Genomic DNA, 12115 nt, shown 5'->3' with positions numbered 1-12115 from the left:
TGCGTTTTTCCTGGCGCTTGGATTGCTTTATGACGAACCTAATTCAGTGGATCAGGCAGAGAAAATCTTGCTGGCTCTGTGTCAGGGTCAAGATGAAGCAGAGATATATTGTCAGAAGTTTAGAAAGTGGTCTGTGCTCACTCAGTGGAATGAATGTGCCCTGGCAGCAATCTTCAGAAAGGGTCTCTCTGAAGCCCTTAAAGATGTCATGGTGGGATTTCCCATGCCTGCTGGTCTGAATGAGTCTATGTCTTTGGCCATTCAGATCGATCGACGCTTGCGTGAGCGTAAAGCTGTGCACCATTTGGCGGTACTATCTGAGCATGGGCCTGAGCCTATGCAATGTGATAGGACTTTGACCAGAGCTGAACGGCAAGAACAAAGACGTCGGAATGGGCTATGTTTTTACTGTGGTGATTCCACTCATGCTATCTCCGATTGTCCTAAGCGCACTAAGTGGTTCGCTAGGTCTGCCACCATTTGTACGGTACAGTTTAAATTTCTATTGTCCGTTACTCAGATTTGCTCTTTGTCATCCTACTCTGTTATGGCATTTGTGGATTCAGGCGCTGCCCTGAATTTGATGGACTTGGAGTATGCTAGGCGCTGTGGTTTTTTCTTGGAGCTCTTGCAGTATCCTATTCCATTGAGAGGAATTGATGCTACGCCTTTGGCCAAGAATAAGCCTCAGTACTGGACCCAATTGACCATGTGCATGGCTCCTGCACATCAGGAGGATATCCGCTTTTTGGTGTTACATAATCTGCATGATGTGGTCGTTTTGGGGTTACCATGGCTACAGGTTCATAATCCAGTATTGGACTGGAAATCTATGTCTGTGTCCAGCTGGGGTTGCCAGGGGGTACATGGTGATGTTCCATTTTTGTCAATTTCGTCTTCCACTCTTTCTGAAGTTCCGGAGTTTTTGTCGGATTATCGGGATGTATTTGATGAGCCCAAAGCCAGTGCCCTACCTCCTCATAGGGATTGCGATTGTGCAATTAATTTGATTCCTGGTAGTAAGTTTCCTAAGGGCCGATTGTTCAATTTATCTGTGCCAGAACACGCCGCTATGCGGAGTTATATAAAGGAATCCTTGGAGAAAGGCCATATTCGCCCGTCGTCATCACCATTAGGAGCAGGGTTCTTTTTTGTGGCCAAGAAGGATGGTTCTTTGAGACCTTGTATTGATTACCGCCTTCTTAATAAAATTACAGTCAAATTTCAGTATCCTTTGCCGTTGCTGTCTGATTTGTTTGCTCGTATTAAAGGGGCTAGTTGGTTCACCAAGATAGACCTTCGAGGGGCGTATAATCTTGAGCGTATTAAACGGGGCGAGGAATGGAAAACAGCATTTAATACGCCCGAGGGCCATTTTGAGTACCTGGTGATGCCATTCGGGCTTTCCAATGCTCCATCAGTGTTTCAGTCCTTTATGCATGACATCTTCCGAGAGTACCTGGATAAATTCCTGATTGTGTATTTGGATGATATTTTGGTCTTTTCGGATGATTGGGAGTCTCATGTGAAGCAGGTCAGAATGGTGTTCCAGGTCCTTCGTGCGAATTCCTTGTGAAGGGGTCAAAGTGTCTCTTTGGAGTTCAGAAGGTTTCATTTTTGGGTTTCATTTTTTCCCCTTCTACTATCGAGATGGACCCTGTTAAAGTCCAGGCCATTTACGATTGGACTCAGCCGACATCTGTGAAGAGCCTGCAAAAGTTCCGGGGCTTTGCTAATTTTTATCGCCGCTTCATCGCTAATTTTTCTAGTGTTGCTAAACCGTTGACTGATTTGACCAAGAAGGGTGCTGATGTGGTCAATTGGTCTTCTGCGGCTGTGGAAGCTTTTCAGGAATTGAAGCGTCGTTTTTCTTCTGCCCCTGTGTTGTGCCAGCCAGATGTTTCGCTCCCGTTTCAGGTTGAGGTTGATGCTTCTGAGATTGGAGCAGGGGCTGTTTTGTCGCAAAGAAGCTCTGACGGCTCGGTGATGAAGCCATGTGCTTTCTTTTCTAGAAAGTTTTCGCCTGCTGAGCGCAATTATGATGTTGGTAATCGAGAGTTGTTGGCCATGAAGTGGGCATTCGAGGAGTGGCGTCATTGGCTTGAAGGAGCCAAGCATCGCGTGGTGGTCTTGACAGATCACAAGAATTTGACTTATCTTGAGTCTGCCAAACGGTTGAATCCGAGACAGGCTCGATGGTCGTTATTTTTCTCCCATTTTGATTTTGTGGTTTCATACCTTCCGGGCTCTAAGAATGTGAAGGCTGATGCCCTGTCAAGGAGTTTTGTGCCTGACTCTCCGGGTGTTCCTGAGCCGGCGGGTATTCTCAAAGAGGGGGTAATATTGTCTGCCATCTCCCCTGATTTGCGGCGGGTGCTGCAAAAATTTCAGGCTGATAGACCTGACCGTTGCCCAGCGGAGAAACTGTTTGTCCCTGATAAATGGACTAGTAGAGTTATCTCTGAGGTTCATTGTTCGGTGTTGGCTGGGCATCCTGGAATCTTTGGTACCAGAGATTTGGTGGCTAGATCCTTTTAATGGCCGTCTTTGTCACGGGATGTGCGTTCTTTTGTGCAGTCCTGTGGGACTTGTGCTCGGGCTAAGCCCTGCTGTTCTCGTGCCAGTGGGTTGCTTTTGCCCTTGCCGGTCCCGAAGAGGCCCTGGACGCATATTTCTATGGATTTTATTTCGGATCTCCCCGTCTCTCAAAAGATGTCGGTCATTTGGGTGGTTTCTGATCGCTTTTCTAAGATGGTCCATTTGGTACCCTTGTCTAAATTGCCTTCCTCCTCTGATTTGGTGCCATTGTTTTTCCAGCATGTGGTTCGTTTACATGGTATTCCGGAGAACATCATTTCGGACAGAGGTTCCCAGTTTGTTTCGAGGTTTTGGCGATCCTTTTGTGCTAAGATGGGCATTGATTTGTCTTTTTCCTCGGCTTTCCATCCTCAGACAAATGGCCAAACCGAACGAACTAATCAGACTTTGGAAACATATCTGAGATGCTTTGTTTCTGCTGATCAGGATGATTGGGTGTCCTTTTTGCCGTTGGCTGAGTTCGCCCTTAATAATCGGGCCAGCTCGGCTACTTTGGTTTCGCCGTTTTTCTGCAATTCTGGTTTCCATCCTCGTTTCTCTTCAGGGCAGGTTGAGTCTTTGGACTGTCCTGGTGTAGATACTGTGGTGGACAGGTTGCAGCAGATTTGGACTCATGTGGTGGACAATTTGACATTGTCCCAGGAGAAGGCTCAGCGTTTCGCTAACCGCCGACGCTGTGTGGGTCCCCGACTTCGTGTTGGGGATTTGGTTTGGTTGTCGTCTCGTTATGTTCCTATGAAGGTTTCCTCTCCTAAGTTTAAGCCTCGTTTCATTGGTCCGTATAGGATTTCGGAGGTTATCAATCCTGTGTCATTTCGTTTGGCCCTTCCAGCTTCTTTTGCCATCCATAATGTGTTCCATAGGTCGTTATTGCGGAGATACGTGGCGCCTGTGGTTCCATCCGTTGATCCTCCTGTCCCGGTGTTGGTTGAGGGGGAGTTGGAGTATGTGGTGGAGAAGATTTTGGATTCTCGTATTTCGAGACGGAAACTCCAGTACCTGGTCAAGTGGAAGGGTTATGGTCAGGAGGATAATTCCTGGGTTTTTGCCTCTGATGTTCATGCGGCCGATCTGGTTCGTGCCTTTCATTTGGCTCATCCTGGTCGGCCTGGGGGCTCTGGTGAGGGTTCGGTGACCCCTCCTCAAAGGGGGGGGTACTGTTGTGAATTCTGTTGTCAAGCTCCCTCCTGTGGTCATGAATGGTACTTCGGCTGGTTCTGTCCATGGACTTCCTCTGGTGGCTGTGGGTGTTTCTGAGTTTCCTTCCACAGGTGACGAGGCTAATTCGTTAGTGGGCTGCTCTATTTAACTCCACTTAGATCTTTGTCCCATGCCAGCTGTCAATGTTGTACTATTGGTCTAGTTCACTCCTGGATCGTTCTGGTTTCCTGTTTACTCCAGCAGAAGCTAAGTTCCTCTTTGCTATTTTCTTGTTTGCTATTTTTTCTGTCCAGCTTGCTATTGTGAATATTGCCTTGCTTGCTGGAAGCTCTGGGACGCAGAGGGGCGCCTCCGCACCGTGAGTCGGTGCGGAAGGTTTTTTTTCCCTGCTCACTCTGCGTGGCTTTTTGTAGGTTTTTGTGCTGACCGCAAAGTTACCTTTCCTATCCTCCGTCTGTTCAGTAAGTCGGGCCTCTCTTTGCTAAAATCTATTTCATCTCTGTGTTTGTGATTTTCATCTTAACTCACAGTCATTATATGTGGGGGGCTGCCTTTTCCTTTGGGGAATTTCTGAGGCAAGGTAGGCTTTATTTTTCTATCTTTAGGGCTAGCTAGTTCTGAGGCTGTGACGAGTTGCATAGGGAGCGTTAGGAGCAATCCACGGCTATTTCTAGTGTGTGTAATAGGATTAGGGATTGCGGTCAGCAGAGTTTCCACTTCCCAGAGCTTGTCCTGTGTTTTTGTAGCTATCAGGTCTTTCCAGGTGCTCTTAACCATCAGGTCCATTGTTGTCCTAACCACCAGGACATAACAGTGGTCCCTGAAAAGATGATTTTGTTCATTTTGATGGAAAAATTAGAAATTGCTGATCAACTTTTAACCCTTCTAAGAAGAAAAAAAAGTATTTTTCAAAAATGATGGAGATGTTAATTAGACATGTGGAAAATGTTGTTTATTAACTCCTTAATTTAAGTGCATACGAATTAAAAGTGTGAAAATTGTGAACTTTTCAATATTTTTACAAATAAATGCAAGTCATATCGAGCAAATTTTTACCACTATCGTGAAGTACAATGTGTCACATAAAAACAGACTCAGAATCACTAGAATCCATTGAAGCGTTCCAGACATATTACCTCATAAAATGACACTGGTCAGATTTAAAAAAATTGGCATTGGCATCAAGGTTAATATTTGCTAGGTCAAAAAGGGCAACTGCATTCAGGTGAGAGGTAATGTCTAATATCTTAGGCTGGTTTTATACTTGCGTTGCTGTGCGCTGCGGATGGCAGTGCACCCCCTCCTTGCTTCCTCCATGAAGCTCCGCCTACTGCCGCCTGCGTCCTGCGTTTCCCTGTGTACCTATCTTTAACATTGGGTACACAGGGACATGCATTGTATGCGGATGCGGCCGCATGCGGCAATTTGAGGCGTGTGGCGACCGCACGGAAATGCAAAATTTTGTGGTGACCATCAGTCCTCGACATTGTGATTGTGAGGCACCAATGTGTTGCTGGAGTTGTTTTTACATTGTATTTTTCTTTATTGTGCATCATATTTGACATGTTATTTTTATTCTGCTGGTCGATATGATCAGATTCACAGTGATACCCCAACGTGTTACTACTTTTTCACGACAAAAATCACTTATTAAAAAAAGTTTATTTTTTTGGTTGTAAAGCCCTAATTTTTCATTTTTAAATTTAGAGAACTGTAAGAGGTCTTTTGCAAAACAAACCGTTGTTTTTATTGGTACTACTTTGGATACCTACGACTATTTGACCACTTTTTATTTAAAAGAGTTGTCCAGGACTATGGGATTGTCCAAGCCTAAAAATTAACAGGCAGGGAGTTGCTATCTACCAGCCTGCGGGCTCAGAGCAGTCACCGAGAGCTAATGACGACGTTTCAGCTGCAACACATCAACAGAGCATCTCTTCCTCTTCCAGGCTGTTCTATTAATATGGTGTGACTGCTGACATCATGATGATTGACAGCCGCCAGCTCCCTGCATTTAGGCAACAGGGAGTCGGCTGTCAATCAGCAGGACATCAGCAGTCACACCCCATCAACAAAACAGAATGGAAGAGAAACCGGTCTCCGACTGCTCTGAGCCAGCAGAGATCAGCACCGGGCACAACAGGTAGATAGTTAGCAACTACCTGCCTGTTAATTCTAAGGAATACAATTAATTAGTCCTGGATAAACCCTTTAATTTTTTTTTAGCTGTGATAAAAAAAAACAGCAATGACTGTAAGGGGGGAGAAAAAAAATAATAGAAATTTATCGTATGGGTTGTTATGACCCAGGCAATGCCATTTTTTTTTTTAAAGAAAATAAATTATTTTTTTATTCTTAGATTTGTGCATTTGCGTCTTTCTATATATTTTTTTTTATTTTTTAACCCTGAAAACCTTTTTTTTCTTTTTACAATGCTCACTAGACACACAAGCGGACTCGAATGTGTGATCCTTTTTCTCTTTGATAGAACACCGTGCAATGTAGTACAGTATGAAAGTAATAAAACGAAGAAAAAGCCAGCTCACCGATCCCACAGGGAAGCAAGGGACTCCGTCCTTGATGAGACATGATGAAACACACTTGAAAAGAAAAAAGAGGTTCCAGCTTCTCCAGATAAAATCGAAAGGCTTTATTGCTATAACATCATTTAAAAAATGAACAGCTCCCGAGACATCACCATGACAGTATGTACAACAGGCTACGCGTGCATTATCTCGCAGTGATTGTCTGACGGCCTATCTACAAATTAAATCCGCAGCACGGATCAAAGTAGGACATGCCTTTTTTTTTTTGGTGGACAATCAACATTGACATGGGGAGACGTGTAAAAAGGCACATTCATCTTAACGGGTCCGTGATCTATCTGGAAATATAATGGATGGCGTACGTGCCACTAGAGTGTATATGTATGTACTGTATACGTGTAATATGTATATGATTGCCCAATGTTGTACAAGTGTTCCTGCTTCTGGGTGAGAAGGAGTTAACAATTAGCAATAGTGAGATTTCACAGGGAGGGGACAGAAATTTTGGTTTATATCCATTTGTGTAAAACAAAGGCAGCCCTTTGTGTGATAGGCAGGTATGAGCAGGCCCAAACCAAGATCCACGCACAGCTGGAAGGACGGAAAGCAGCCTCACTGCACCTCCAGCCGCCTGGGATCCAGGAACAGCAGAGAGGGGTCTCCTCTCGGGATGTCTCAGTGGTATAGGAAATTAGGATGGGATTTTGGCTGTGTCCCGGCTCTGAAGATGAGACTACTGCGCCTCGCTGATGGGAGAATGACGCTTCAGAGAGGTACAGATGACTTTGTACTGACCTACTCCAGCAGGTTGGTGTTCTGGAAACCAACTAGACGGACTCTGCAATGGAGCAAGGGATAAAAAACAATATCCCAGTTATGTAGGAGATGTGTGGATCCACCAAAGGTGATCCGATAATCCCACCATATTAAAGTATTTATACATTTTCAGGATGGGAATTGTATAAATCAGAGCTGGAAATCAGTGGAGAATCAATGGCTTACTGTCATCAGATATTGTCTCCTTTCTGGACAGGAGGTCTATACTACTCCATAGACAGGAATCATGGACCCATATATATAGCTAATAATGAAAAAATAATACAGAAGCTATTCAGTTTGAAAATACCCATTATAATGATGTTCAATCTTGGATATAAACAAAACAAGAAAACGCTCCCAAAAGATTTCCCAGTTTTTACGTAGAAATAATCGAGAGCATCGATACAGTAACCTGCATGTCTCTTAGCTTTCGTGCAAATAATGAATACTGAGCACTCGATCCAGAAATCTATATAGCTATGAATACGTAGGATCAGTTTATATTAATTTATTTAAACTTTGATATTGATTTGATTTTTCCAATTTGCCACAGTCACATTAAGGGCAGGTGCAGACAAGCGTATTTTCGGTCCGAGTGCGATCTGACAACACATCAGATTGCACTCGGACCAATGTTATCCTTTGTGACTGGTCGCACTTTCGATATTTTCCTCGGATAAAGACTGTCCAAGGAAAAAGATCGCTATATGTCCGAGTTTGATCTGATATTCATATCGCACTCGACTATGCAAGTCAATGAGTGCTTGGAAGCCATCGGACTGCGCTCGGATGACATCTGAGTGCAGTCTAATTTATGCACATTGACAGAATGGAGGAGATGGAGAAATGTTTCTCCATCTTCCCATCCAAGAGAATCGGATCACACACTCTGATCAAACTCTCAGCAGAGTGTCATTTGCATAACCTGCCTGATTCTCTGTGGAGAGGGAATACGCAATTGTCTGCACCTGACCTTAGTTGTATTCAAATTTCTCTAATCCATAAAGTTTTGTAAGGTAATAGATCTTTCCATATAATTGCAGCTGATCTGTATTGGTTACGATTCTTTTGATCATCTTTTGATCTTCATGATTAAAAGCGATGTCTGGAATTAGAAAGAAGAGTGAGGTTTAAACAGTGCCCCTGTTATCCACAGGCTGAGTCCAGTATTGCAGCTTAGACAATTTAGTCTCGTACAGCTTTTTAATGATTACCTGCTCTTCTCAGTCAGTAAACCGTAAAGTTTCACTGAAAAGTTTCATCCTGAAAAGTTGGACGAGTGTTATACATACGAGTATGTCACTCCGTATGTCATTCGAACGTGTGATTTGTTTCTCGCCTAGCACCCATATGACATGCGTTCTTATCTTCTACATACTATAATGCTCTATTTTAACTTAAAGCTAGCTGGCAAAAAATTAAAAAGCAATCTTTAATATAATATCTACTATATAATTGTCTAAGGGTCACTTCCGTCTTTCTGTCTGTCTGTCTGTCCTTCTGTTACGGATATTCATTGGTCGCGGCCTCTGTCTGTAATGGAATCCAAGTCGCTGATTGGTCTCGCCAGCTGCCTGTCATGACTGCCGCGACCAATCAGCAATGGCCACAGTCCGATTAGTCCCTCCCTACTCCCCTGCAGTCAGTGCCCGGCGCCCGCTCCATACTCCCCGCAGTCAGTGCCCGGCGCCCGCTCCATACTCCCCGCAGTCAGTGCCCGGCGCCCGCTCCATACTCCCCGCAGTCATCGCCCGATCCATACTCCCCTCCAGCCACCGCTCACACAGGGTTAATGCAAGCGGTAACGGACCGCGTTATGTCGCGGGTAACTCACGCTGTTACCGCCGCTATTAACCCTGTGTGACCAAGTTTTTACTATTGATGCTGCCTATGCTGCAGCAATAGTAAAAAGATCTAATGTTAAAAATAATAATAAAAAAACCCCCTGCTATTCTCACCTTCCGTAGTCCGACGATGCGCTCCCGCCAGCTTCCGGTCCCAGAGATGCATTGCGAAATTACCCAGAAGACTTAGCGGTCTCGCGAGACCGCTAACTGATCTGGGTAATTTCGCAATGCATCCTGGGAACGCAAGATGGCGGCAGCCGCTCGCATTGCCAGAGGTTCGCTGGATCTACGCTGGATCCCGCTGAGTGAGTATATAACTATTTTTTATTTTAATTATTTTTTTTAACAGGGATATGGTGCCCACACTGCTAAATACTACACGTGGGCTGTGTTAGATACTGCGTGGCTGCTATATACTATCTGGCCAGTGTTAGATACTATGTGGGCTGTGTTCTATACTGGTGGGCTGCGTTATACAATACATGGCTGCCTTATACTACGTGGGCAGTGTTATATACTACGTGGATGTGTTCTATACTGCGTGCTATAGACTACGTGGCCACTGTTAGATACTATGTGGGTTGTGCTATTTATTACATGGGCTGTGTTATATATTACGTGGCCAGTGTTACATACTACGTGGGCTGTGTTATATACTGCGTGGCTGCTATATACTGCGTGGCTGCTATATACTGTGTGGGCTGTGTTATATACTACATGGGCTGTGTTATTTACTGCGTGGCCTATATTAACGCATCGGGTATTCTGCAATATGTATGTATGTATATAGCAGCCACATGGTATATACCACAGGCCACATAGTACTCCTATATACTACGTGGCCTGTGCTATATACAGTGGGGCAAAAAAGTATTTAGTCAGTCAGCAATAGTGCAAGTTCCACCACTTAAAAAGATGAGAGGCGTCTGTAATTTACATCATAGGTAGACCTCAACTATGGGAGACAAACTGAGAAAAAAAAATTCCGAAAATCACATTGTCTGTTTATTTAACATTTTATTTGCATATTATGGTGGAAAATAAGTATTTGGTCAGAAACAAAATTTCATCTCAATACTTTGTAATATATCCTTTGTTGGCAATGACAGAGGTCAAACGTTTTATGTAAGTCTTCACAAGGTTGCCACACACTGTTGTTGGTATGTTGGCCCATTCCTCCATGCAGATCTCCTCTAGAGCAGTGATGTTTTTGGCTTTTCGCTTGGCAACACGGACTTTCAACTCCCTCCAAAGGTTTTCTATAGGGTTGAGATCTGGAGACTGGCTAGGCCACTCCAGGACCTTGAAATGCTTCTTACGAAGCCACTCCTTCGTTGCCCTGGCGGTGTGCTTTGGATCATTGTCATGTTGAAAGACCCAGCCACGTTTCATCTTCAATGCCCTTGCTGATGGAAGGAGGTTTGCACTCAAAATCTCACGATACATGGCCCCATTCATTCTTTCATGTACCCGGATCAGTCGTCCTGGCCCCTTTGCAGAGAAACAGCCCCAAAGCATGATGTTTCCACCACCATGCTTTACAGTAGGTATGGTGTTTGATGGATGCAACTCAGTATTCTTTTTCCTCCAAACACAACAAGTAGTGTTTCTACCAACCAGTTCCAGTTTGGTTTCATCAGACCATAGGACATTCTCCCAAAACTCCTCTGGATCATCCAAATGCTCTCTAGCAAACTTCAGACGGGCCCGGACATGTACTGGCTTAAGCATTGGGACACGTCTGGCACTGCAGGATCTGAGTCCATGGTGGCGTAGTGTGTTACTTACGGTAGGCCTTGTTACATTGGTCCCAGCTCTCTGCAGTTCATTCACTAGGTCCCCCCGCGTGGTTCTGGGATTTTTGCTCACCGTTCTTGTGATCATTCTGACCCCACAGGGTGGGATTTTGCGTGGAGCCCCAGATCGAGGGAGATTATCAGTGGTCTTGTATGTCTTCCATTTTCTAATTATTGCTCCCACTGTTGATTTCTTCACTCCAAGCTGGTTGGCTATTGCAGATTCAGTCTTCCCAGCCTGGTGCAGGGCTACAATTTTATTTCTGGTGTCCTTTGACAGCTCTTTGGTCTTCACCATAGTGGAGTTTGGAGTCAGACTGTTTGAGGGTGTGCACAGGTGTCTTTTTATACTGATAACAAGTTTAAACAGGTGCCAGTACTACAGGTAATGAGTGGAGGAAAGAGGAGACTCTTAAAGAAGAAGTTACAGGTCTGTGAGAGCCAGAAATCTTGATTGTTTGTTTCTGACCAAATACTTATTTTCCACCATAATATGCAAAAAAATTGTTAAAAAAACAGACAATGTGATTTTTTGGATTTTTATTTCTCAGTTTGTCTCCCATAGTTGAGGTCTACCTATGATATAAATTACAGACGCCTCTCATCTTTTTAAGTGGTGGAACTTGCACTATTGCTGACTGACTAAATACTTTTTTGCCCCACTGTACTATGTATGTTGCCCCACTGTACTATTCTAGAATACCCAATGCGTTAGAATCGGGCCACCATCTAGTCTACTATATAATTGTCTAGGGGTCACTTCCGTCTTTCTGTCTGTCTATCTGTCCTTCTGTCACGGATATTCATTGGTCACGGCCTCTGTCTGTCATGGAATCCAAGTCGCTGATTGGTCGTGGCAAAACGCCCACGACCATTGCCACGACCAATCAGGGATGGGCGCAGTACGTCGGCAACATGGCCGCTCCTTCCTCCCCGCAGTCAGTGCCCGCTCCATACTCCCCTCCAGTCAGCGCTCACACAGGGTTAATGGCAGCGCTAATGGACCGCGTTATGCCGCGGTGTAACACACTCCATTAACGCTGCTATTAACCCTGTGTGACCAACATTTTTGGTATTGATGCTGCCTATGCAGCCTCAATAGTAAAAAGATCTAATGTTAAAAATAATAAAAAAAATAAAAAATCATCATATACTCACCTTCCGGCGCCTTTCCCGATCCTCGCTACACTCTGGTGACTGCTCCATGCAAGCGACAGGTTCCGGTGGCAAGGATGGTATGCGACAAGGACCTGCCATGACGTCACGGTCATGTGACCGCGACATCATCACAGGTCCTGCGAGAAGGACCTTCAATGACGTCACGGTCATGTGACCGCGACATCACCAC

The 12115-nt window shown here is 44.6% G+C and overlaps 1 protein-coding gene across 2 annotated transcripts in view; it reads left to right on the top strand.

Annotated features, from left to right (window-relative positions):
* ARHGAP25 (Rho GTPase activating protein 25) overlaps positions 1–12115 on the top strand; it is a 156603-nt gene that overhangs the window by 110583 nt on the left and 33905 nt on the right. Inside the window, exon 1 of one of the 2 annotated variants that reach the window (XM_069766575.1) lies at positions 6850–7078. The exons of the other annotated variant lie outside the window; for it this stretch is intronic. Within the exon in view, the coding sequence (XP_069622676.1) occupies positions 6865–7078 (214 nt within the window). The 5' untranslated portion in view covers positions 6850–6864. Of the gene's footprint in view, positions 1–6849; positions 7079–12115 lie in introns of those variants that run through there. 2 annotated transcript variants of the gene reach the window in all.

Source organism: Ranitomeya imitator, chromosome 4 (assembly GCF_032444005.1).
Source record: "Ranitomeya imitator isolate aRanImi1 chromosome 4, aRanImi1.pri, whole genome shotgun sequence".
NCBI classification, from domain to species: Eukaryota; Metazoa; Chordata; class Amphibia; order Anura; family Dendrobatidae; genus Ranitomeya; species Ranitomeya imitator.
Note: the sequence above shows the minus strand (reverse complement) of the source record. Positions and strands in the feature narration are given on the sequence as shown.